Below are 26,808 nucleotides of genomic sequence, written 5' to 3'. Positions count from 1 at the left end.
CTAGCGATTTTCCAATTGTTTGGTAGATCCTCAGCTTGCATTATCAGCATTTTATCTTTTGTAGTATTTTGAAAGTGATATGCCTTTCCCTTATTATCCCACCATCGATACTTTCTCCAGCCCCCAACCAAGCACTGGGAGGAAAATTAAGATCTCACACATCCGAATCCGTCTTATAAATGTGCGTTTTCTAAATGTGTGCAAGGAATCTGTGGTGTATGATTTGATTAATTTGATCATTCCAGGGAGCGCCGGGTGTCGCGGGACCAGAGGGCCCTCCAGGAAGACCCGGCGAGAGGGTGAGAGAAACTTCTTTCATACAACTTTACCAAGCTAAGGCAGACAAATACACGTTATTTGATGTATTGATAATTTCAAATAATTAAAGACGTTGTGTTCATGATAGCGAAAGATATGCTTGTCAAACTGCATAAATTGTGTTTATCGTGTTATTAATCAGTCGTCGAAAGAGCGCAGAAAAGGTTTAGCTATCGTGTGGAGTTGGCAAACCAGAATGTTTTTGAAGTCTGTACGCGTTTTTCGTCTCCGCAAAGCAAGCGAGGTCATTTTTGTAGCTGGAAACCACATGTTAATGAATATTGCATTAGCGTCCAGATTAGTCTGCCTTTTTGAAACTGTTTGATTAGGTAATTTTTGTTTAGTCAATTTGCTTGGCTCAACGGGGAAGTCGCCTTTCACTCACGCTCGCTTTGTTCAACATATTAAAAGTAAAAATGAACGTAGTTATTACGGTCATATGGTGTCGCATATAAACAAAAACTAATAACACAGTGTTACTGACATTGTGAAAAGACCTTACGGCCACGAAATAACAAATATTTCACATGTGTGCATTCGTAGTTACATGTTTATGGTCTAAATGGGAACCATGTCGCTTTGAACATTAACTTATATCACGTTTTAGGGCGAGCCTGGATTGCGCGGTGCTGACGGTGATCCTGGGGCCCCTGGGATGAAGGTAGGTATATAGGATTTCATTAGAGGCTTTAATCGATTATGTATATTGTAAGGAATCGGTTGATCCAATGACTTGTCAAACTTGAATTATTTTAAATTGGCAAAGTCGGTTGGTTTTTATTGTTAAAAGTACGAACCAAAACACGTTTAGGGTTTAATTATCTAAAGCACTTTGGTCTTCTCTGAAACATTGATTGAACATTTAATTAGAAATCAATGTAGATGAATGTTAAATTTCTTCTAATTGCCGTTCAAATTCTAGTGAAATTTTATCCTAATCTTTAGATACCAAAATTCACATCGTATTTCCCATCACATGTTTCTTCTGCCTGCTTGTTAAACTATATCTGAAGCGGTAAAGTTATGTAATATTATTAATTTCTTTTTCGTAGGGAGAGCAAGGAGAGGAAGGAAAGCGCGGTCCACAGGGTTTAGTAGGACCGCCGGGACAAGTGGTGAGGAAAATGAAAAGGACGATATTCCATGTTTTCTGGATGGAGGGCTCTAGAGGGGGATATTCTTTGGGTTCTTTGTGACAAAGAAGGGAGTGCTTGGTGGGGATAAGGGGTGTGGAGAAAAACAGCTGTCTCATTACAAATATACCAACCTTAATTAAGAATACGTGGTGAAGCGTTAATTATAGAAATGAAGAAACAAAAATGATCCTGCACATTACATAATTCAGAAACCAATTTCTCACTTGAAGGGATTGGCCATTTATTTGGTATATCTGATTTCTTCAGGTCGAAGGAGCAAGAGGACCTCAGGGAGAGATTGGACCACAGGGGTTGCCTGGTCTTCCAGTAAGTACACCTGGAAACCATCTTATGTGAGCCTGGTTAATTATAAAGGCATTATAACCAATTTCTGACATTGGTAATTTTAATGAAATGTTGTATTCAAATGATGTGCATTGTATCTAGTAAATATGGTCCCCTTATTTCTTTCTTATAGGGTGATAGAGGCAGCCCAGGACCACGTGGAGAAACAGGAATGAAGGGAGAAACGGTAAGATACTACATAATCCAGTTGACTCAGTGACCTATGTTATATAGATATGAGTACCAGCAGGCTATTGGTTGGTTGAAGTATTGAGAGTATGCATGTTGAGAGACCAGTCAAATATGTTTCATAAATGAATCTTACATAAATACTTGCCAAAGCAGAATGATGTGATCTTTCTGAACTTTTTTATATTGTGTTTTGTTTTTACCTTTAACAGGGATCACCAGGAAGAGATGGGGTTGATGGAAAGGATGGAGACAGAGGAAGACAGGGAACTAAGGTAATGCTACCAGCATTTACATAACATCATCATCATCATCATTCCTCTTCGTCCCCTGTGGGACATAAGGCCACAGTCACTTCTTTCCATTTGGCCTTATCTCTGGCTACGTGCTGGGCCAGCATTTACATAACACAGATACAAAATACAATCCATTCAATAACAACAGGCTGCACTGTATTAAAGGGTCACTATTTCTACCCATCCTCCAAACATTCTTTTATTTGAGAGTAATGCAAATTTGTTAAATGTGTTAGAAAGTCAGTAAACAATAAACAAATGTATTAAGTATACTAAAAAACAAAAGAACAAATACACAACACTTTTTGATTAAAAAGGGTGGAAAAAATTAATATCTCATGTTTCAACAAATTTGAAATTTACAGTTTTTTTACTTTAGGGAGAAAAGGGTACCCCAGGTCGAGATGGCAGAGATGGAGCTCCCGGGCCCCCAGGGCCAGCTGGCACGGTAAGTCTGGGGAACTGCATCATGGGTGCTTGTGATCTTCATTTGAACAGTGAACAGAAAAATATTTCTTTTATATGGTGTGGTTATTTCATGTATCAGTTACCTGTATATACAAATATGGTTTTTAAAATATGTTTCATACAGAAATATGATAACTACAAAATTTTTAAGTATTATGAATATTTTTTAAAATAATTATTTAAAATTAGAAATGTTTGCTAATTTTTATGTGATCTTTTGTTTATTTTCATATAATCATCAGCCCACTGAAACCAGCAATGTAATCAGTGAAATACCTCCACCCATCCCGGTAAGACAGCAGAATAAATAATATCTAGAATGTTTTGGCAAACAATGCAATTCTTAATTGTGGCACAATCACCATCTTTTTTTTTGTGGGATAAGAGCAACATTTCAGACAAGAAACATTCAGTTTTATCATAATATGATATGATAAATATGAGAATGCATATGACAAACATTAAAAAAATTAATTTAAGTTTTGTGAGTCAGTGCAAACATGTATACATTTATCAGCTACTGTAACATGGAGTTATGGCAAAACATTTCAAGACAGTGTCTAGTATCACAATGTACATTTAGAATGAATTTCCATGATTCTCTATTTTTTGTTTTAAGGGCCCACCTGGCCCCCCTGGTCCCCGTGGACTGGATGGCTTGAAGGTAAGAATAATTTAATCACAAGTAATCATTAAAAAAAGTGGGTTGGTTTCAAGAAGGAGAGTATATTTTTGTGAGTCACTTCAAGTGATAAATATTGTAGTTGAAGAAGTTAAAGAAAAGGTGATTATTACATGATGAATCTATTCATAGTATTGAGGTTCAAGAGGGACATTACACACTTTACAATTGCTTTTTTGATTTTGTCTGTGTGAGAGGATGGATTAATATGCAGATGAAATATTTGTCATTAAATTGTTGTATTAGGAAAAGGGGGAATTTACTGTGATTCATAATAGAGATATTGATTGTATATAATTCTTTGCATTAATTCTTTTTAGGGCCAAAAGGGTGACTCTGGCGAGATAGGACTGCGAGGAGAGGCTGGCAAAAGGGTAACAAATAACAAATACTTTTTGTTGTGGTATGTTAAAAACTGGTAATACTTCTGCATGAGGATGTTTCAGGAATAGCCTGTACACTGATAACCTTGCCATCTTATGCTGTAAACTCCATTGGATTCAAAAACGTTTAAATTGTAAAAAGAGGTTATCATTAAACAGTGTAGTGAACCCATACAAAAGATATTTAATATCAAAATATTATGTTTGACCACTAGGGTGAAAGAGGTGAAAAGGGGGACAGAGGGTTGCAAGGTCTTGTTGGAAATCCTGTGAGTATGTTTTTTAAATGCAAATAGTCTCTGACTATATGCAAATATTTTTATTCATCTTTCTGCATATGATTTTCCTTCAAGCTGTTCAAGCCAAAAAGAATAGCAAAAGAAGCTGAACAGTGAAATATAATAGAAAATTAAAAATAGACATGCATGCCTATAAATATTGCTAATTAGCTGATTTGTAAATATAAACTAAGTTTGATGAATGCTGTTTTCTTTAATTACTAATAATTTACTTTTTTAACTGGCAGGGAGTCCCTGGTGAAAGAGGAGAAGTGGGAAGGGATGGAAACAAAGGAGAACCGGTGAGAAAAATAACATCTCTTTAGAAGAATGAAAAAAATAATATAATTTTTAAAATATGCAACAACTTTGATAATATGTTTTAGAATGTCAGCCAGTTATCAGTTGTCTTTTTTTTTTTTACTCTAGGGTCAGCCAGGTCCCCGTGGTGTAATTGGTGTCGCAGGTCCAGCAGGTCCAGAGGTAGAACTGAGAACTACTATTATTTAATCCTGACTGATTGTATTACTAAAAATGACACCCTTCAACTGTACTCAAATATTTGTAATTTATCAAAATATACCCATAACAGACATTTAAAATGGTAAACAAATCACTGAAATAATACCAAAGGGTTTTACATGTTTTGTTCTGATGTATATTTTTTGTTTGTTTAACTATTCAGATTATGTTGCCTTACTTGCCAATCTATGAGATATCAGTGAAAAATACAATACTTTGATATGTGATTTCTTTTTCCAGGGAGAAAGAGGACCAATTGGTAAACCAGGACAGAAGGGAGAACCTGGTGTGCCGGTGAATAAATATACATACACATATATAATATATTACATTTTAATTTTGGTGTAATTTAACATCTTTAATTTTAGCAGAAACACAAAAACCATTGTTATTCATTATTTGATTTATTTACTGGTTTTATATTGAATTTTTGTATTTTACATTTTCATATTTGGAATATTTTGGAAAAAAATCATGGGCATTTCAATTCACATTTTACTTTACAGCATCAGCTATTCATTTTTACACAATTTGAATTAATATAGATATAATATAAGTTTTTTTCTAAATAATGTACTACAGATTATTGCACTGTATTTTGTTTTTACTAACATTTTCATTATTAAATTGGAGGCAGCTGAAGATGACCGGTAAACTCAATGGCATTATACACAGCCATCATATTGTTATGTGTTACTGTCTATTAGTGTACATAGTTTTACAATTTTTTCTCCAAAAAGTTTTTTTTTGTTTATCAAGGCAACATATATATTAATTTTTGCATATAAATGTGTTCAGTGGCTATTTATTTTAAGTAATAATTGCATATAAGAGTTACATATGTGACTTAGAATTTAACAGCATATTTTTTGACAAAAATAACATTATAATTGCAATTTGCACATTTAAAATTCTTAGATTTATACTTGACACCAAATAATTCCTCTTTTATTAATATGAGTGTCACCGTTTTATTTTCCTTTTTTACTCTAGGGTAAGCCTGGCCCACCAGGAGAAGTAAAACTTAAGGATATGGCAGATCTCCAAGGCGCTATGGTATGGAAAGATTATGCATTTGGAATGTCGAAGGCTCAAGCAGATCAAGTACTAAATTAATAAGGCTTTTTACAGTAGCTTTTTTTCCTATTAAAATAATTACATATTTAGCATGTGGTGATGGTCCCTTCCATTTCAGCGCAATGTATCGGCAAGCTTGTCATTGCACCTAGACTTTTGTTCGTTTATATTTTGTTTTGTTTTGAGAAGAGTACTTACAAGGGGTAAACTAAATTTTCCATATATCTGAATTTGTTATTATGATATACAGCTGAACATAATGAAAATGAACTTTATTCTATTGACTTATGTACACAATGACAATGGTCACTGTTTGAATTTAGTTTGTTTTGGATGACATGATGTACTCGACAATCTAAAAACTACCCCTTGTAGTTGTCTATTCTCTGTGTATGTTTTGCATACTTGCATGCATGATGGAGCTGCAGCGGTTGCTGTTGAAACTGGTGGAAGATGGCATTGTTCAGGGAAACACACTATCCTCATACCTCACTTGCACTATTTGGAAAACACCACTTTTAGGCACTGTTTTTTTTTTTCACCCTCAAATCTTCCAGATTCACTTGAACTACTATCAAAAATGTTTTTTTTTTTTAAATCTTTGATATAAGTGTCAGAGTAAACTCACCAAATATTTCACCTTTGCACCTAAAAATTACTCACCTCAAAACAAGTTCTGCCTCTACTTCTTTTTAATTTCACAATTTGGCAGATGCTTCAGCCAGCATCTTTAAACGCAATCCATTTTGTCAACATTTAAACTCCACCAAATTTGGAAACACTGCTCATGAGTTTATTTCACATGTTGGTCAGATCACTTGCAATCACTTTTATAATTTATATTTACACTTCATTTTTACATAAACTTGAAGAAACAACTCATATCTCACTTTTAACACTGGTCAAGTCAAATGCTGTCATCTTCGTCATCTTCACAATTCATTTGCACAGTTCAACCTGAGTCATCTTTCACCATGTTTCAAGACATAAGTAATAAAAAGCGGTATGTATATGCCAGTGCTGGCAGTATATGTTGGCGCCAACTTGTGCTCCATGTTACCCTGTGTACTGCAATACAAGCTATATGTGCAGAAAAAGAGGCGCGAGGAACAGGAACTTGTACTGCTGGGCGGTCTTGGATGTAGGCAGGACGATGGCGCACAGCGGCTGCGGTTTGCTTTTTACATTTATTTGATAAATATTGGCAATGCTTGGAAGAAGGGATTTTGGTTTTTGTAGATACATGTGCTTTTTGTATAGGTGTATCATGTTCAAGTGGGTGCCATGCTGCGATGCAATGTCAATGCAATGCGCAAGCCTCGCAGGCTGTTTATTAAGAAAGCTTTGCCTTCAGAAATAATCTGAGCTGGTGACTTAACTCTTGTGGAACTAGAGTGTTCCTTTATTATCAGTCTTGAATTAAACCCATTTTTACCAGTAATGATGCCAAAAAGCAATATCTTGCCCTTTATACTAGTTATTCAATAAATGCAGTAGTTATTTTGGAATTGTTAAGTCTTTTGGAAATATCATGGTGAAACAGTTGTATTAAAATTGTATTTTTTACGGCAAGGCAGTCTAGCTTATGATGGCACCCACTTTGCTAATTTTCATTTTTTCATATTATGTGTATGCTGCCTTATGATTTTGCCTTATTATACTGCTACTCAAACTATAATCGTTTAACTAAGATAATCCAAGAAAAATTTGGATATTTAATCTGGTTAATTATTATATTATAATGCAGAACTTTATTTGTAATTTCTAAACTACAGATTTTTTTCTGTTTGAAAAGCTTTTCACTAAATTTTTCACTAAAATGTGAATGATTTGCTTTAGGGTCCAGCTGGGCCACCAGGTCCCCCTGGTAAACCAGGCACATCAGGAGACAGAGTAAGTACAGAACAGTGTGTGTGTTTGTGTGTGTGTGTGTGTGTGTGTGTGTGTGTGTGTAGGTGTGTGTGTGTAGAGAGAGATAACCATAGATATACTTTGTTGTTTAAAAAGCATCTCCCTAGAAAAAATCATATTAGATTAGAAATGATTGCAAAATGGAAAATTTAAATCTTAATTTAACATTTCTCATCTTAAAATAATTCACACATTGTCAAGCATTTTAGGTCCTATATATTTATCTTGAGTTATGAATTTGACATTTATTACAACAATTTATTTGAATTTCAGGGTCTGCCAGGACCTCCTGGATATCAGGGTCCTCCTGGAAAAGACGGAAATCCAGTAAGTGCATGGGTGATATATCTATTTGAACAAGTCAAAATACCCACTCATTTTAAAAAACCCAGTCTCTTTGAATTTTTGATACCTGTATAAAACCAACAAATATAACAACTTGAAGCATATGTCAGAATTACATTCAGAAATATCCTGGAAATTGCAAAGAATGATTTATAAAAGGGACTTGTTGAATTTGTGATCATTATAATTTTTCATAATTACAGGGCCGACCAGGTCAACCTGGTGAAGATGGATTGCCTGGTACAGATGTAAGTCATCATCATTAAAATTACATGAAGTAGTGGCTTGCATATACTAAAGATTCAAATAAACACCTGGGAATAAAACTAAAGTGAAACCCTTGTGCTACTTTTTCATTTACATTGAAGATAATAATACCAGTGAACAGCCTGCTTTAATTATCTTCATCTAAATTACTTTTGTTGAACAAAGAATCAATGATAAAATTTTCATGTTTAATTTTACAATCATTTTGTATAAATCTGTGGGAATTATAAAAAGCACCTTTCCTAGGTTCAAATATTGATTGGTTGACATTTTAGGGTAAACGTGGCCCCAAGGGTGATGCAGGACAAGATGGAATCAAAGGTCCACAGGTGTGTAAATGCCTTTTCTTAACAGGACAAGCTGTCATTTCCAGGTGACCAGAGAACATGAAGCTGGTCCCTGTGTTAACTGGTCACCTGAAGACATGTTCCGGTCTTATTTATTTCTTACATAAACTCAACTTTTGACTTTAAAACTATAATATCTTTCCTTTGAAAAGTTTTCAGCTTTAGAATACAGTTCATAAACTTTTTAAATAGAGAAAAATGCAATCAAAAAAGTTTTTATAACCTAAGAATTTTATGTATATTAATCATGACCTCTCTACTCCTCATGTTGATCTATTATTACCAAATCAATTAAACTTATTTACTTACTTGAAACAGTGACTATCAAGAAAAAAACCCAGGATTTTGTTAGAAATTGTAAATATTTTTGTTCTCTAGGGACCTCCTGGCAATCCAGGTAATGCAGGAATCCCAGGACTAGATGGCAGAAAGGTAAATCAAAATAACCACTTGACCTTATATATATCAGATCTTATTCATTTTTATGTTATTTTAATTTAATGTTGCATTAAAAGCAAAGCTACTGTTTATGTTTCATACTATAAATCAGTATTAGTTTATCAAATTTTGAAGGAATAAAATACATGTGTGAATTCCATTATATTCACAGAATTATCAGAATTCATACATCTTACATTATATATCTTTTCACCTGTTGGAGAAGGTATTCAGGAAAGCATGACTGTTAGTTAATGCAAAGACTTTCTTTTCTAATGCAAAGTTAATGTCTTTACAGGGAGATTCTGGACAGAGGGGTAGCCCTGGTCAGCCAGGGGCACCAGGAAAGAATGGAGTGGCTGTAAGTATACTGGACTGCTTTTCTTGTGTCAGTTAATTCTTCCCATCCACTTGAATGTGGAATACATTGCTTGAGCTAGCATAAGTCAGTTTTTTCGAATTTTTAATACTGCTTAGATTTTGTTGAAAGGAAGTGAAAAATATCAATTTTATGCCCCTTAATTGTGAATTTGGTAAACAATTAGTCATTAGGTTAAACAAAAATATGTAAGCCTGATCCTAGAATACTTTTGTATAAAAATAATTTTGTACAACATCTTTTCAGATTAGAATTTTAGGAAAGAGAAATGTGTTAATAGCTCAAAGTTTATCCAATTGCAATGCTTGACAAACAACATAAATCTTAACATTTATCCATCATGACATTTTGTCTGATACCCAAGGATGCAAATAACATAAAAGTGACCTCCATTGCAGGGCAGCCCAGGACCACAAGGCCTGATGGGATTGCCTGGACAGCCTGGAGCACCTGGCCAGCCAGGACCTGCAGTAAGTGAATGGTGCTGACTAAAAGAACCGATCTTTTAGTACATGAACTGGCCAAGGGTGATGAAGGGGATTGGGGGGGGGGGGGGGGGGGGGGAGATAAGTGATTGAATCTGCATTTTGATAAAGACCATTAAAATTCAATTAAAAGGTTGAAATTAAGTGCTTTATGACATTTCTCATTAAGAACAAAAAATTTATTGTAAACATTGTCAATTACAACAGTAAATGCCACTGACATCATATTTCTAAGATGTAGGTGGCAGTAAAATTGATCACTTAATAGTTAAAACTATATCATAATGGATATAAAACATTTATAATATGTAAAAATATAATTGTAATACAGTTATAAATTTTAAAAAATTAACCCAGTGCTTTTTTTGAAAAATTAACCCAGTGCTCAAGTAACAGAAACAATTAATTATGAAAATTATTTTGAACTAATTAATATCTTCCGTATTCAGGGTCCACCCGGACCACCAGGCCCAGCTGGAGAACAGACCCTTAGTAGTGTAAGTAATTTAACATACATACTGGCATCAGATCAGATATGTATTGTAAATTTGATTATAATTGTTATAGAATACAAATCTAAATGGATAAAAGACACATTCAAAGTGAATCTTGTGGTGGAAAACAATCATTGGCCACCTTGTAAACATGAATGACAGTTACCTTATTACAGTTACCTTGTAAATTTCCCCATTTTTCTTTATATTTAAAATCTACATCTCATTTCTGATTATGACCACAAGTAACTCATTTGTAGTGAAAATGTCTATTTTGAATCTTGGGAAGAGACTTAATTGTTTTCTCATTTCTAGGACTCCCAGGTTTATCAGACTGATACCTTAGGCTATGGACCTCCAGGACCTCCAGTAAGTGAACTAGTAGATGGTATTTTAACCAGTTCAATATATATGATCAAATTTCTCTATCACACCAAGAATATAATTATGAAATTTTCAGAATCCTTATTACTGATTTATGTATACATATTCTTTAAGGTTCCTGATTTTTATAAGTGTTAGTAATTATATACATTGTTTTAAGATTCCCTATTTTGAAAATTATTCAAGTGCTTTTTACATATATACAGTAAATCATACTTCTCGAACCTAGTGTATCCTACCTATCCAGACAGCTAAGAGTAGAAAGGACTGAATAAGAATTCTACAGATACAAAGAAAGGAACATTTCATTTGTGAACATTTTTTCGTTCTTATATTGTTTAATTCATTTTGTTATTTCATTTATTTACTATTATTTAAACATTTGTTTAACATTCCCCCATTAAATGCATGCTTTTCAGTTGGTCCTCATTTAAATGTTAAAACATTTTTACATGCATTCTTCAGCATTGATTCCCACTGATTGCAGGTGTTGTTCTATTTATCAGATATCACAGTGGACAACAGATTTGCACATTTTGACTACTGTTACTTTAGCAACCCTGTATTGTACAACATGAGATAATGACAAACATCATTTTGTTTTCAGGGTGTAGCTGGTCCTACTGGTAACACAGGAAGGGTAAGATGGGTCAAGTCAACACAGTTAGACTTTTTTTTGCAAAATAAATGTTGGTTCTTCAAATAAAAAAATAAAAACAAAAAAGGTTTATTACAATGAGGACAGACACTTCAGTTACATGAGATGTTGGTTCAGCTTTTGATGAATGCTATAACCTCCTACACTATTGCTGCAGTTTACCATGTGGAAATGTCTCTGATTTTAGCCAGGTGAACGTGGTGCCCAGGGAGAGCGAGGACCCGCAGGAAACCCTGGAGCCCCAGGTATCCCAGGGTTGGCTGGAACTCCAGGACCCCCAGGCCAGAGGGGTATGCCAGGCCCCCCTGGAATGCCAGGAATTCCAGGATTGCCAGTAAGTTTTGGTTTGCAGGAAGTCTGAATAAGTATATATTTATATATGTTATAATATACCATATGTGCTATATATACTAAAGTGAGTCTGTCTCTGTATACATATACTCTATTCATGAGCCTGTGAGGCTTTCTTACCTTGTGTGCTCTCTTCCTGGATATGTCACAAATACTGCTACTTTTCAAGTACTGGTAGATGTGATCTATCTATTTTTGGTAAGTCAAGTCCTGTTAAGTTTTTAGTCTTAGAAGGCAGATGTCAAATTTATCAGAGGATATTGAGGATAAATGGACAAATGTGGCCAAACATCAAATGAAGGTACAGAAAGTTGTTTGTGATATCACTGTGGGTCAAAAGAGAGAAAAGGGAACAAAAAAGCTTGATTTTACTTGGTATCTAACCGCTTGTTCAAAGTCATGTTCATGATTTTGTAAGCCCAACAGATATTTCAACAGTGAAGGTATTCCAACAGTTTATATCTTTTGGGAAAGCATTTTAGTAAAATATCAAGTAATTTAATGTGGGAAACTTTGAAAGCAAAAATAATTTTCTAGAAATGACTTCACCTTCACTTATTTGTTGGTCTATTATATATGTGAACAGATATTTGGATAATCACCATGGCAACATTTAGACTCAGGCCAATTGGCATGGTCTAAATATTATGAGCAGTTCTTATAGTAATCAAGTAACTGACAACACAGTATTGTATAAAGCTTCAGTGGTTGATTTTTGTCAAAGGTTAACTGTTTGGAAGAATGCAGTGCTGTCAGTAACTTGATTACAATCAGAGCTGTTACTATCTTTAAAATGGATACAGATGTGAAATATTGGAGCTTTTAAATGAAATTTCCAAGCTGGTATACATCACATGGGCAAAACCTGTATTTATTTGCATATTACACAGTGATTTTATCTTATGGTGTAAAGTTACACATAAAATGGCGGGCTAGGCGAGCTATTTTTGGTTTTATTTGGTGTTCTTCTAACAGCAATCCTAATCTCTTTTATGACTTTGAATTGTGTTTACATTAGTGTTCCTCCTGCACTTTATTTTTATCATTACCCTTTGTTTCCAATATGAAAATAACATGACTGAGTTTGATTAATTATTAGAACAAATTACAAACTACCTTAATCCCTTAGTTATAGATGTTGCAATTATCAGTAAATTACAGATGAATTTAAACTTTTGAAAACTAATGTTTTAAGAGCAGCTTGAATTTTGAAAATCAGAAATGTTCAGATTGTTATGTTTGAAGTCATAGGAATTAAAATTTAACTGCACTATCTCAAAAATTGCTTTAAATCAAACATAATATAATTATGTTGTGGTTGACAATGGCTGAAAAGTTTGCTTGTGAGATAATTTTGTACAATTAGAACAACAATAACAACTATGGTTTTCATGGTAACGCACTGATTTTTTTTTTGGTAACGTGTGGTATTCATTTTTTATATTTTTCAGGCCAAAGATTCCCAGGTTGCTTTTCAATCTTCTAACATTGTAACGTTCAAAGTTTTGCTTTAAGTTTGGTTTTGTTAGCAGCTTTTGCTCAAGTATACAGCTTTGTTAATATATATCATATTAAAATAAAAAATAAACATATATGGTATAAATCATTTATTGGTGGCCTTAAACTTACATTTAAGCTGTACTGTAACTTTTTGCCGGCATGACTTAATATATTGACAGCAATGATATTTGACGCCTTCAATTAAGTCTTTATAATAGTAACTGGTGATATGGTGATATTTAATGTTTTGAAGAGGTGAGCCTCTCTGTAGGTCTTGTGCATGAGGAATATTGCTGCATATGACATGTACACTTGCCCATGTGAAACCAGGCACACCTTACTTTTCATTCCACACACATGCAACAACCAGGTCTCTAGTAATGGCCACCGTCTGGAATTCTGTTGGCTTGTTCAATTAAAAAGGACAGAAAGTAGTGTGAGCCAGGTCAAAGACTCAAAATTGTCTTTTTTTTCATCTTTTTAGCATTTTCTAAGTCTTTACAACAAATGCTTTTAATGGGGTTTTCTTGTTAATATCCACAAATCTATACTGGTAAAAACGTTTTGCTTATAACTCACACTATATGTCATTTTAATCTGAATATGCACCAGACAATGGCAACTGTTGGTTGGTTTAAATGATTATATCTTGTCTATTTTCTCTACAACTAGCTTTAGGATATTGAGACACAGTGAGGCTTTTTATGAATCAAGTTATTTCATCACTGGTTTTATCTTATGTGTAAGGGAACAGAGCTTATGTATAGTTCTGTTACACTCATCCTTTGCAGGATCCTTGAAATTTGAATGGGTTTTGAGAGTAAATTTTGAGATTTCTTAATTCACCCATGCCCTGACAATATCATATTCACAAACGCACGCTGCGGGTTTTACTTTAGAATTGATAAGACACTGATGCATTGATATTTATATGTTTTATACAGGTTGCACTGAAAGGGTACAGTTTTTGAATTCCAAGCACCGATGCCAGAATGGGGGTGAAGCACATGTAGACTTCATATTGCACCATTAGTAATTTCAGGAGTGAAGTTTTATCTATTAAGATAATGCAAGATGTTATTTAGAAATACTTGGAAACTCGCACCTTGCATGCCCAGGTTTTTGTTGGTGTCACAAGTTGAATATGATATTGCCAAAGTCAAGATGACTTAGGGAAATGGTGTCTGAAGTATCTTTCCCTCAAATTTCACTCAAAACCTGCATTATTGATGGTCTCCTGCAAAGATGTGTTTTACATTCATAATGTTGAGGATTTTACTGTTTCCATTATTTAGAAGTATTGCGCCTCATTGTGTCTCCATTGGCCACACCTCTGGTAGGTTCTGGTTCTTTTTTTGTGCAGCTGAGTGATACTTACTGAAATGACCTAAAATACATAATCTTATTCCCTATTTGATTGATCGGATAAATGTGATTTTTGAACAGTTGGAAGAAGTAAAAGTAAGTACCTGTGTCTGTGCTTAAGTAAACACTTATTGGATGTGCCTCCCCAAAGAAAACATAGTTCTTTTACCTCTCTCAATTCTTTAAAACCTCTTTTTGTAAAGAAATAATGTGTGACATCCTCTCAACCATATGCAAATACTGAAATAGTGTCTGCTCTATAAATTGAGCAAAAATACTGAACAGCAGAAGGTAAAATGTGTTCATGTAGTAGCCTAATGGAAAAATAGCCTGAAAACTTATTTGATGTGCTTCCTCAAATATTTTCTTGATCTTTTCTCAGTTCTTTGAAATGTCAAAACTTTTACACTAATGAATCTACATCGAACTGAGACTACCAACTAACTGAACATCCATGTCTTCAAAGAAAGTGAATGGTAAACTAAGTTTGAGACCGTTTGTGTAAACTACTTGTAGTGGTGTTCTGAAAAAAAAATTCTGTTTCTAATACATATTCACATATATATTTGTATATTACCTAAACCTCTTTTGAAACTATCAGGGTGTGGCCATTTCAAAAATCTTCAAGTAACAGCATGTGGAAGACTAACTCAGTGGAGAAAAGTTTTTAAAAACTCCGTTAGTTGAGCTTATGCATGATATCTCATTCCCGACCCATGGCTTTCTTTTGCTCTGCAGGGAAGAAGTGTAAGTCAAGCAGAAATCAGGCAAATTGTCATTGAAGTCTTGAAAGGTAATTCTTGTTTTCTTCCTGTTCTTATATATGTTCAACTTCTGTTTTTGCATTATTTCTCTAGCACTTTGCTGAGGGAACTGTTTGTTGTGCTCTTTTAGACATATATACATACCACAAACCTGACATTTTTCTTTCCAAAGGAATGACATGCTTTTTCCATTATCTAAAATTATGTAATATTCACCATTATCTAAATTTTCTTAACAAGGTGAATTTTCATATGGAACTTATACTTTTGCAATTTGATATCACAAATTGTATCTAATTAGAAACAAATGGATTCCATCATCAAATGTTGTTTTTGTGTCCTTAAATTTTCACATAGAACGTCTCGATGAGTTGAAACGCGAGTTCCAGGGACCTCCAGGTCCTCAAGGAATTGGAAAAACAGGAGACCGTGGACCTCCTGGCATTCAAGGAATCCCAGGTAATTATACATCTGAAGTACCACAGCAGTTAAAGACACATTTTTGTTTATTTTTTTATTAAAAACAATCAAACAAAAAAGAAGAAACTAGATTATCAAGGGTGCAATGAACTGTTTTTTTTTATTCAACCCCAATCAATTTATTGCCAGGACTAGAATTGTGACTACATTATGTTACACTATACAGTAAGTAGGTAATATTAAAATCTCAGAAACAAGTGCACATTATTCTGTGACCATATCAGTTAAAATTGTTAACATCTAAATATAATGTTCCAGATAATTTTTTAAAATTTATGTTGTCCCAACAGTAATTCTTTATCATATCTCACTAAAGCTTATTGTGAGATAACTTGTACCTTATACGAGTTTTTACATATTTCTATATTTTGATTAATAAGGTGATCCAGGTCCTCGTGGTCTTAGAGGCGAGAGAGGCTACATGGGACTCCCAGGCATCCCTGGTCCTCCGGGAGAAATGGGTGTGAAGGGTAAGTGCACACAGAATTTCAGAATATGGACATAAATTGATTCTCCTTAAGCTAACCAGCGTACACTCAAGAAACAACTGGAAAGGTGTGCTAGTTATGAAGGTGAGATTCTAGCATTTTTAAATATCTCCTGGTGGGCAAGTGAAGAAATTACCTTTGCAAAGTGTACTGTGAAAAATAAAATTATCATACTTAAACCTAATTTCCTTGTTGATGTCTGCATAAACAGAAATTTATGTCATATATTTTTCTTATGGTAGGTGAGACTGGTGAGAAGGGTGATAGAGGTCTGCAGGGTGAAGGCAGAGAAGGAAAACAGGGACCACCAGGACCAAGAGGTAGCAAAAGAATACTGCAAATTAAACCTACATTTTTATTATATTTAATTGTGAAATACACCTTGTAATGGGCAATTTAATGGCACCAATTATTCCTTTTGATCATGCTTTAATTCATAACTCTCTCCTGTCTCCTATGTCAATGTCACCTAAGTCCCTCATTGTTACACTGTATTCAAATTTCCAGGCCACTTTTTGTATTGACGTTGTCCTAATAAAAATTCATAACCATCTCTCACTATGATAAATTAAGACTCCTTGCCAGATGTCAAACTGTGGACTTCTTTTTAAAACGAATGAAATCCAAATGTTTTAAAGGAGGCATTTTATGATAATCAGTCACAAAAATTCCCTCCTGTGGCTTAATCACACAATTTCTAATCTCTTATTCTTAAATTATTTTTATTCATCAATGAAATTTTAAATTTTCAATAGGTCCACAAGGTCCTCCAGGAAGGAGTCTGCCAGGTCGACCAGGTCCTTCAGGACCTCCCGGAATGACCGGTCGCTCTGGCCGTCCAGGTCCCCCAGGTCATCCTGGTCAGCCAGGCTATTGTAACTACTGTAACTACCCTGGTGGTCAGAGTAGTGGACAGAGTAGTGGTGGGATAAGACATGCTGGGGCAGAGACGCCTGCCCAGTATTTAATACGTTATCAGCAAGAGCAAGCTCAGCTATATAGACAAAACCACAAGGGTCCTCAAAAATGAAGTAAACCACCTGAGGATGAGATTTAATCCTTATTATCAGTATTTGGTGCCTCATTTGCTCACTGGCCATGTCTGTTCCCTTCACTGGGAACATGCACCACACTTGTGATCTTATAACTTATCAAATCTAAACACAGGGCTTCCATTTCATTTACGCCAATTTATGTGAAGGATAGCACTTTTCTGGATTCTAACCCATTCAGTGAACTGTTTGCTCTTCAAATAGTTGATATGAACTGGCTTAGAGTGCAGAAGAGGATCTCTGTCACATCTGTTCCTATCACTAATACTATCACAAGGACATGGCCATGGGTATTTTTCATAAAAAATCGTGCTGAGGTGACCATTGCAGGCAATGACTTTAGCTGCTCCGCGAGTCCAGTAATGCAGGGTAATTCCTCACCTTCGATCTCATGTTCTTTTGTTCCACGCTTGCTGATATGCATGGAGGCACCACAAACTCTGAAGACTTTTCTTTACAGCATCATTATCATTGGTTACAGTAGTTCTTGCGTGCACTTTTTATTTACTTCAAACTTTTGCATTTGGGAAAGGCTTTTTATGAACCGTATTCACAAGGATAAAGGTGGTAAATTTAATCAGAATGAATTGTAACTGTAATAAGGACAAAGTATTGAAACTATATATATTGAGGCCTAGGAGATTAACTGACAGCAAATTAATTCGCAGTTGCTTATTTAAATAGTCACATGTACCCCATCCTCTTGAATACGGTTTCGAGTTAGCTTGTAAAAATTATTGCACGATATCTTCTGAATGCACAAATCTATCTCTCAAAGGAATTGAAGATTTCCAAACCAGTTTTTGTAGCATATTTAGATTTTAGATGGATATGGGACAAGTAGACAAATACTTTTTTGTCATGCGCTTTTCATTTACAACGAATACCGGCATGTTTTCTCATACTTATCTTTTATATATAGCCCAATCTGTATACTTTTCAAAAGTAGCACTAGTTTCTTTTTTATATTACTGCACTTTTTCTACATCTTAAAACTATTAAACTTCTATATTAGCTTGGAGAATTATATGTTTGGTTTAAACACTCATTTTACACTGCTGATGTAATAAATACTATGCAAATTGATTATATAATTTACAAAACAAAACAGATACTTTGACAAGCAGCAGCTGATTGTCTTGTCAAATAAGGCAAAAGTGTAAAATGATTGTCCTGATTTGTGGAATATCTTCTTTATGATGTCTTGTTTAGCAGGTCTATTAGGTCTTGGTTGAGCACCATAATTGTAAAACTGCACATACATATTTAACATATTACTATTAGAACTGTTCTCTTTTCATTTGTTCCCAGCAGATGCAGAAGGTCACATGCTCTCTGTATCTTAGCATTTTCTTTATTATGTATACTTAGTAGTTAGACTAGTTAAACAGGTTGCTTTCTTGTAGAATTTACTTTCCTAGAAAAGTAGCTGTCATTCTGTTCTGATTTACCTATAACAAAACATATATATATATGCACTGTAGCACAGTTAAGCGAAATTACTTTGCATTAAGTGATAGGCTAAAGTCAGATAATACACTTGTGTAAATATAAGAATATAAATATATGTATGATTACAGACAAGTGTCAAAGGCTACATGAATTGGTGCAGCCAGGTTTATTTCATTATTAAGGTTCCTTCTGTGTGTTTTAAGTCTTTGCGCGCCTATGCAAATCAATAAATATTATGTCTGTGATGGGATAATGTTAAATATCTTGACAGCTACTTATAATGTTTAATAATAATTCTGGCTTTCCCAATGTTAATTAGCAGACTAGGGTGTGATGAAATTGTTCAACTGTAAATTTGAAAAAAAAAATTGTAATGCTGCCAGAAAATTGTTATTTATGATCAACTCAGCACCTCATCAGTTCCAATATGCTGCCAGTGTACAGGCGCTCCAGGTTAGTGAAAATGGCAACCATTATAATGCCAGACATCAACAGCTGCTGTGACTGCCTAGCACTTCTAAGAACACATCAGGCAGTCTTAAATATGCGTGGACTATTAGGACGCAGTATTAAAAAAAAGGAAAAAAAATTCAACACAGATGCAATCAGCCTTCCACTGCCATCATTTGATATCATATAGCAATTGTATTTTAATAGTGTTTTTCAAACTTTTGAGCCTTTATTGTGCTTTCAGTATTTTATACACTATAGTTAGAGGTATTGTTGTGAAACTATATATACTGTAGACATTTAGTGTTATATCTGTGATGTAATACTGTGCTAAAACTCCACATTTCCAATAACGCATTTTTAAATGTTTTATCATGCAGGCCAAGTAAAATTTGTGAAATTTGCTTGCACACATTGAAAGTAATACAATGGTATAAAATCTTCATGTGCTACATCATATGTTTACAAGTAGTTTTCCATGTAGTGTAGCTAAAATTTGATATACTTAATGAGGAGTATAATACTTAACTATGGAGTATGGACATATATTAATTTGCTGTGCAGAATTATAATTATTTAAAGTATAGAATGCATCAAAATTGTTGCGGTGTTTTAAAGCACTAATACAAAAACAGTTTACCCACCGTTTCTGAAGGGAAAGCATTTTGATGCTATGTTGTTCTTCCTCTTATTGCCATAGAATGTATCCTGTAAGATTTATGCACAGTTTTGAAGCTTTGCTTTAAGCACTATATGTAAACGCTGCTGTTTTTTTAATGATATCATTTCAGTAATAATAAATATTTATTATGACTTTTGGCGCTGTTAAAAGGACGTTTCATTAAAAAAATAAAAACTTTCCTCATAGGTTGACCATACTGAAGTCAATAATCTTACTAGTTCACATAACACCTTTACAGTGTAAAAAAGAGACAATTATGTCATCTAAAAAAATCATACCAAATGAACAGTCCTCTGTATAAATCATACAGAGTTCCAAAGTTGTAAGTGTGGTGACTTTTGACTGATTTAGAGCAGGTACTTAAACTAAGATATTTACAGACATTTGAACACAATTTTCATACTGTATAACTTGTAACACTTCTCGTGTTACAAATTCAGCTTTATGATGTGATATCAACTTCATAACTGTCATTTGAGGGCTGTAGAGCCGCATTTTGCAACCGACCGCATTTTGCAACCGGTTGCAAAATGCGTTCAGTTGCAAAATGCGGTCCTACTAAGTAGAGCCGCATTTTGCAACTGAACGCATTTTGCAACTGCAACGCATTTTGCAACCAAAGAAAATCGTGAAAACGCATTTTGCAACTGCAACGCATTTTGCAACCAGGATTTTTTTCTAAGTTCCTTAAACAGTTTGAGGTACGAAACAGGTAGAAATGGAGTGGGGACGGGTTTGCTTCGACGAGGTACGCTGAAACTGGTCAGGTTGCCTCTAGGGCGGGGAAAATATATAATCTATTTCACGTTGTAATTTCTTATACCATTAGGGTTAGGAAGTTGAAACGTCAGGGAATAATAAAGATATTGTTAGGCATGTACATAGGGGTGTGGCCGTCCCTAGGGGTGGTTGATTGTAATTTTACATTGTATTTTCTGTTATCTACCCTTATATCTTTAGAATTAGGAAATAAAAGCGTTGGGGATTAATACATCATCGTAAGAAATGTGCGTGGGCACTTCAGATTTTTGGGGAGTTGGGGTGTGTTTTTCTCTGGGGTGGTTGAGATCGTTAGAGATGTGCTTGGGCACAACGGAATTTTTGGTGACTTGGGGAGTGGCCGTCCCTGGGGATGGTTACTTGACTGTAATATTTTCACCGTAATTTCTGTCATCTCTTTCTCGACCATTCGAGTTAGGAACATGAGTCTTTGGTGCATGGGTACAGGGGAATTTTAGTGTGACTTTGGGTGTGACTGTCCCTCAGGGGATGGGGTGATTGGTGGCATGTCAGACAATTAAGCTGATTCCACTGATTGCACTTAAGTGAGATCCCCTGCAGAGTTGGACCGACCCAGCTAGTAGGATGTGTGAATCTGAAAGCGGTCTTCGAGTTAAGAAGGAAGGGGAATGCAAAGAAAGCAGCAGACAGCACTTAATAACAGACCTTTAGCGGTGTGCTTGGATGTAGGTCAAGTTAATTAAAAACCCATGCAAGACCCCATACTTTCAAGAATCTTTGTGCATAGCCTCTGTATAGCAACACACATGCTAATTACTATTTATGATTAATTGACATGTTTGTTTTGTATTAAGACACAACGGCTAGTTGAATGCCAGGATTTCCGAGTGTGTAGGGCCTTATGGTTGGCATGGATCAAAAGGAGCAGCTTTAACTGGATTCCTTGACCTATATTCATGCCTATGACTGTAAGTCCGTTTAGTGCTATGTGCGCTGCTGCTGTTCTCTACATTCCTCAAAGACCCATGCACATTCATAAAAAGTGACTGGTTTATCAATCCCCAACGTTTCAAGTTCCTAACTCTAAGAGTAGATAGTAGAAATAACGGTGCAAAAAATAGAATCAGCCACCCCCAGGGACGGCCACACCCATCAAAAACGCAGAAGGATCCATACATATCCCTTAAGACATGTTTTCAATCCCCATAGCCTTCCGTTCCTAACTTATATGGTCTAAAGGTAGATAGCAGAAATTACAACGTCTAATTGTATTCAACCACCCCCAGGACCACAACCTAAGTCAAAAAAAAAAATTAAAGCAATAATAACTCTTCGTTTCGGCCAAAAAATGAATTTTCCTGGAGTAAGCAACAATTTTTCCATGCTTACCAATGGTTAATGAATCCATTTTTACATTCAAAGTTAGTCCCTGGTTTTTTTCTAAAAAGTTTGGTTTTTTGTTAAAATCTCTTAAGAGATTTTAACAGAGTATAGACATCAATGGAGGTCACGTGGTCTAAAGACAAGTTCAGATATCAGAATAATGGCTATAACTGCTGTTTTTGTGGTAAAACAGAATATATTATATTTCTATGAGTTATTCACAAGGTTTTTATTGTGAAATATAGATCTCATACGAAGAGTTATTACCCCTTTAAATGCCCTTCAACATCCCAAATGATACTGTAGCTACGTTTCATGTTTTTACTCAAATGGCCGATACAATGGGTAGATAGCAGAAGATACGTTGTAAAATTAGAATCAACCACCCCCAGGGACAACCACACCCATGTCACAATAAATTTCCGAAGTGCCCATGCATATTTCTTACGATAGTTTATTAATCCCCAACGTTTTTATTTCCTAATTCTGAAGATATAAGGGTAGATAGGAGAAAAATACGAAGTAAAAAGTACAATCAACCACCCCTAGGGACGGTCACACCCCCAATTAAAAAAATCCGAAATCCCATGCACATGCCGAACAAAATGTTTATTAACGTTTAGACTTCCTAACACTAATGGATTAGGAAATTACAACGTGAAATAAGTTTTATATTATCGTCCACCCCAGGGGCAGCCTGGCCAGTTTCAGCATACATAGTAGAAGCAAACCCGTCCCCACTCCAATTCTACCTGTCTCGTACTTCAAGCTGTTTCAGGGACTTAGAAAAAAATCCTGGTTGCAAAATGCGTTGCAGTTGCAAAATGCGTTTTCACGGTTTTCTTTGGTTGCAAAATGCGTTGCAGTTGCAAAATGCGTTCAGTTGCAAAATGCGGCTCTACTTAGTAGGACCGCATTTTGCAACTGAACGCATTTTGCAACCGGTTGCAAAATGCGGTCGGTTGCAAAATGCGGCTCTACAGGGCTCTTATTACAACAGCAAAGTAGTGACATGTTTGTTCAGTTTGATAAAGATTTTCACATGACAGATACTAGTAACAATCAAAAGGCATCACAATGCAGCATGTTTATTTGCAAGTATAAAATGATACCACTTGGATATTTTTGCCAGTTTAAACTCCTCAACAGTTTTGTATAATTCGAAGAATAAAGAATTTATTAGTAAAGACTGTTTCCTTCTTACAGCTTTATTTTTCAGTTGACCAATTTTGCACACCGTCTCAAACAAAGCCAGTTTTATGGAAAATTCTCAGAAAATGTTGACCCACAGTTATCAACATTATTATTGTTACCACATGTACATCCCCTTCTTATACCCTACTATACTTGTTCTCTCAAACATGATGAAGTTCCCCATTTTTTAAAGAAAAAAATTACAGTTCTCCTTTTCCTTTCTCCATAATTTTCCATTTATTAACACATGTTGAGTGGAGAACAAAATTATAGATAGGGCTACAATATGGGTCAATCAGCCTTTGATATGGCAAAAGGCCAAACATAGGGGAAACAAACCAACTGCTAATGTAGAATCTACTGCATGCTTGTAATTTAAAAAAGGGGAAAAAACACAGGTTTGTTATGAGCCCTGATCAGGGCCTTGCTTTTACCAGCCCACTTCTCTTGATATTTCGCTATGTATTTTCCTCACTTGCTTTAACTGGTTTCTTTCCTCGTCGCTCCACAGGTTTCCCTGGGTGCAACTTGTGATCTTCAGGCCTGAATATATTCAAAGTAAGAGCATGTGACATCGAGTAATATGACAACCTTTTACACTTTTGCAATTTAAAAAACCTGTCATTACTCAACATCATATGGATAAACAGGTTAAATAGGGTTGCTGAAGAGAAGGATATCCACTTGTAACACCCTGGTTCAAATAAGAAGTTGAAAAGATACATATTGATGGAAATCATGCAAAGAAATAAGAGGAGTAACCATATGTCTTTGACTCATTCATGTTGTGCACAGATGAAGTAATGTTTTTAGAAGGATATATATCACAGCTGCATGATGTAGTAGTTGGATTTGGTCCAAATTAGCACAGTGCATTTACACTTACCAATCAAAAAGTTTTGGAAAGTTCCTAACTTCTTCTTCGGTATATTGGTCTAATCTCTTGGGTATGGATAAAATAGGGTATAGCTGATCAGTCACATTCTTCAAAATGTCTGGTGGGACATTCTAATAAAGAGAAAAAAAAACATTCTGTACAGCTGATTTATTACGGAACCATAATACTAATTTTCATATGTAACAATTTTTAATTCAAGATTGAAGAAAAAAATATGTTTTGTATAATGAAAATGAAAAAGTCATCAGGACTACATCAATTATTTGACTAGGTTGCAGTGCTATATAAATTTATACTTTTGCAAGGTAAATTGATCTAAATGCGTGCATGTGTGTGAGTTTGGAGGGGGAGATCACAAGAATATTCACTTCATCATCACAATTATCAATTTAACTAACCAATCCTGTATGGAAATTTTAACTTAAAACACCATACAAATATATAGCTACATTTTTAAAAACTTCATTGTTCACTAGGGTTTAGTAAATTAAACAGTTAAATGGCATTTTCATTTTTTTGTTATTGTTGTTGAAGACAGAGAATATAGAGATTCAAGATGGTAAAAATCCAAGAATGGTATCCTTTAATCACCAGTTGCAATGAACACTTACTTCATCTGGGTAAATGTGTAACCTTGCCATGTGTCCTTTCCTCAGTAAATTCCCTGGTAGTCTGCTATACACAGACTTCCTAATTATCTGTCAATAAAGTGGACATGTAACAGTTTATAACATTTTAACAGGTCCTTATGTATAACCCTCTATCAAGACATCAATTTTCCTCAAAAAGGTTAAAATGGTATTTCTTTATTATATATCTTCCACATCTGATGAGCTACCTAACACGGAGATTCAAAAATAAGTGTTGTGGGATGCAGCATCCTTCCAACACATTACCTCAGTTGGGTCTTCCTCATGTACAACCCAAGCTCTTCTTTGGGTAAATCCACGGCGATAACTGAAACAATTAATTCAAACAACAAATTTAAGTGCCCAATTTGGCAAACACTAACACAGGTTAATTCCTTCCTGTAAATATGTATTAATGTCAGTATTATATCATTTAAACTTAACAACCTTTTAAAAAAATTTTAAACTATCTGGTAAGGTTTTGTACAAATATATACTAGTAAATAATGAAACGAAGAAGGCTTTCCATTAGTCTAAATAAATGATACTTACCCTGTGTGGCTTGAAAATATAAATGTTCTCCACAAATCATCCCTCAGTGCTATATGTCTGGAATTTATGACCACAACATGATCTCCAATTTGACCTGAAAGAGGGAATTGAGAAGTAAAGTATCAACATTGCTTGGTTAAGGCTAGAATATAAATTATAAAATAAGTAATCTTATTGACTTTTTCAAATGGAAACATTCAAATTATCTTTCATGATGGATATGATGTCTAGAATCCAACTTACTCAAAGGGTGATAAACTGGTTTGTGTTTCCCTTGTAGATAGTGTGCAATTTTGTTTGATGACTTGAATGGGCACTGCATATGTGCATCATACAGCCACCAGATTCTTGCGAAAGTTGCCCATTGCTAGCAAAAATAGGAAAGACATTAAATAACAAACATTTAGTTTAAAATTGTTAACCGCACAGGTTTACATTACCCTTTAACCCTATTATTACTACTACTACTATTACTACTACTACTACTACTACTGTACTACTACTACTGCTGCCACTTACAGTAAAGCAAAGGTAAAACTTGACTGGTTGGTACTCTAACAAATTTTTTGAAAGAAGTCTGCTTGTCACAGCTGTTCCCCCCTTTGAGAGCGTGTGTATGATTTCACAGCGGATTAACTTGTAAACAAGCAGATAGACATTAATTTACTCAAAGCGCAGCGCTGTTAATGGGAAAAGTGGTTGATTTTACACAAGTACCCCGGTACAGTATGCGAGTTCAAGAGATGAAAAAATAAAATTTGAGAGCTCCTGAACGGTGGCTTTTTCAGAAACTGGTCTTCATTCCACAATTCTGAAGCCTTTACTTCCATGCATTACCGCAGCCAGTACATGTCAGAATCATTAATAGGAGTGCTTACGCATGAATTTCGTAGTGCTCGACAAACCAACGAAGGTGACAATGGTTGCAATTTGTGCCACCCCATTTTAAACTTAAGGCCTTTTGTTACAGAAGTTAGGGCGAAGTTTCATGCATTAGCACAAAAGCAGTCAGGACATATCAGAAACCGTATACAGGAGTGCTAACGCATTAATTTTCGTGCTGGCAATTACCGGGTAGATGTACGTACAGTACTAGTAAGAGTCGATGAGGCATGACTAGTAGAACAAGATTCACGCATGCTTTACTACCAGACACATAATAAGTAAGCACAATACTTACCAGTACTCGCTGATTTGGTGATTGAATCATGTCTTTTGTTTAAATGCACCTGAGAAAAGGAGTGATTGTAAATCCCCTACCACTCGTAGATACGAGAAGCGTGCCTGTTTCACTCGACTTCTTTACTGCCCCCTACTTCCGTTTTACAACAAGATAAGCCTTATCCGAGGCTAAAATGCCCAGGCAAAATGTTAAGTGTCGACTTCGAGCAAGGAGTTATAACTCCTTGCTTCGAGTGAGGGCAG

The 26,808-nt window shown here is 35.0% G+C and overlaps 2 protein-coding genes across 14 annotated transcripts in view; one reads left to right on the top strand and one right to left on the bottom strand.

The window, feature by feature from the left end:
- LOC106168489 (uncharacterized) overlaps nucleotides 1-20,177 on the top strand; it is an 85,489-nt gene extending 65,312 nt beyond the window's left edge. For 11 of the 13 annotated variants that reach the window (XM_087014039.1, XM_087014033.1, XM_087014027.1 and 8 more), the window contains 32 exons: nucleotides 246-299; nucleotides 926-979; nucleotides 1,371-1,433; nucleotides 1,722-1,781; nucleotides 1,933-1,986; nucleotides 2,201-2,263; nucleotides 2,664-2,732; nucleotides 2,995-3,042; nucleotides 3,372-3,416; nucleotides 3,755-3,808; nucleotides 4,033-4,086; nucleotides 4,344-4,397; nucleotides 4,525-4,578; nucleotides 4,858-4,911; nucleotides 5,611-5,721; nucleotides 7,534-7,587; nucleotides 7,879-7,932; nucleotides 8,154-8,198; nucleotides 8,493-8,546; nucleotides 8,943-8,996; nucleotides 9,301-9,363; nucleotides 9,780-9,851; nucleotides 10,316-10,363; nucleotides 10,676-10,729; nucleotides 11,352-11,384; nucleotides 11,590-11,736; nucleotides 13,205-13,219; nucleotides 15,357-15,411; nucleotides 15,740-15,841; nucleotides 16,243-16,332; nucleotides 16,593-16,670; nucleotides 17,106-20,177. In XM_087014039.1, coding sequence (XP_086870165.1) covers nucleotides 246-299; nucleotides 926-979; nucleotides 1,371-1,433; nucleotides 1,722-1,781; nucleotides 1,933-1,986; nucleotides 2,201-2,263; nucleotides 2,664-2,732; nucleotides 2,995-3,042; nucleotides 3,372-3,416; nucleotides 3,755-3,808; nucleotides 4,033-4,086; nucleotides 4,344-4,397; nucleotides 4,525-4,578; nucleotides 4,858-4,911; nucleotides 5,611-5,721; nucleotides 7,534-7,587; nucleotides 7,879-7,932; nucleotides 8,154-8,198; nucleotides 8,493-8,546; nucleotides 8,943-8,996; nucleotides 9,301-9,363; nucleotides 9,780-9,851; nucleotides 10,316-10,363; nucleotides 10,676-10,729; nucleotides 11,352-11,384; nucleotides 11,590-11,736; nucleotides 13,205-13,219; nucleotides 15,357-15,411; nucleotides 15,740-15,841; nucleotides 16,243-16,332; nucleotides 16,593-16,670; nucleotides 17,106-17,380 — 2,184 coding nt within the window. In that variant the 3' untranslated portion in view covers nucleotides 17,381-20,177. The remainder of the gene's footprint in view (nucleotides 1-245; nucleotides 300-925; nucleotides 980-1,370; nucleotides 1,434-1,721; nucleotides 1,782-1,932; nucleotides 1,987-2,200; nucleotides 2,264-2,663; nucleotides 2,733-2,994; nucleotides 3,043-3,371; nucleotides 3,417-3,754; nucleotides 3,809-4,032; nucleotides 4,087-4,343; nucleotides 4,398-4,524; nucleotides 4,579-4,857; nucleotides 4,912-5,610; nucleotides 5,722-7,533; nucleotides 7,588-7,878; nucleotides 7,933-8,153; nucleotides 8,199-8,492; nucleotides 8,547-8,942; nucleotides 8,997-9,300; nucleotides 9,364-9,779; nucleotides 9,852-10,315; nucleotides 10,364-10,675; nucleotides 10,730-11,351; nucleotides 11,385-11,589; nucleotides 11,737-13,204; nucleotides 13,220-15,356; nucleotides 15,412-15,739; nucleotides 15,842-16,242; nucleotides 16,333-16,592; nucleotides 16,671-17,105) is intronic. The other 2 variants (XM_013547555.2, XM_087014086.1) reach the window with 2 other exon arrangements.
- A 3,005-nt stretch (nucleotides 20,178-23,182) lies between these two features.
- On the bottom strand, nucleotides 23,183-26,723 carry LOC106168492 (large ribosomal subunit protein uL13m). The gene is made up of 7 exons (XM_013547567.2): nucleotides 26,564-26,723; nucleotides 25,627-25,750; nucleotides 25,384-25,477; nucleotides 25,099-25,159; nucleotides 24,814-24,900; nucleotides 24,191-24,312; nucleotides 23,183-23,847 (listed from the first exon to the last, which is right to left on the bottom strand). The coding sequence occupies exons 1-7, from the start codon at nucleotides 26,591-26,593 to the stop codon at nucleotides 23,763-23,765; spliced, it is 603 nt and encodes a 200-aa protein (XP_013403021.1). The 5' UTR covers nucleotides 26,594-26,723; the 3' UTR covers nucleotides 23,183-23,762.
- Nucleotides 26,724-26,808: the final 85 nt, after the last annotated feature.

The sequence above is a fragment of the Lingula anatina genome, chromosome 1 (assembly GCF_051362555.1).
Source record: "Lingula anatina isolate TDL-2025a chromosome 1, LinAna3.0, whole genome shotgun sequence".
In the NCBI taxonomy this organism is placed as follows: domain Eukaryota; kingdom Metazoa; phylum Brachiopoda; class Lingulata; order Lingulida; family Lingulidae; genus Lingula; species Lingula anatina.
This window is presented reverse-complemented; position numbering and strand designations above follow the sequence as displayed.

Bases quoted from the DNA above. Each gene is read 5' to 3' on its own strand.
- LOC106168492 (XM_013547567.2), bottom strand. From the start codon at position 26,593: ATGATTCAATCACCAAATCAGCGAGTACTG. The intron at 25,478-25,626 runs GTAAGTTGGATT...TCCCTCTTTCAG, and splicing joins ACCAGTTTATCACCCTTTGA to GTCAAATTGGAGATCATGTT. The intron at 24,313-24,813 runs GTAAGTGTTCAT...TCTCTTTATTAG, and splicing joins TACACATTTACCCAGATGAA to AATGTCCCACCAGACATTTT.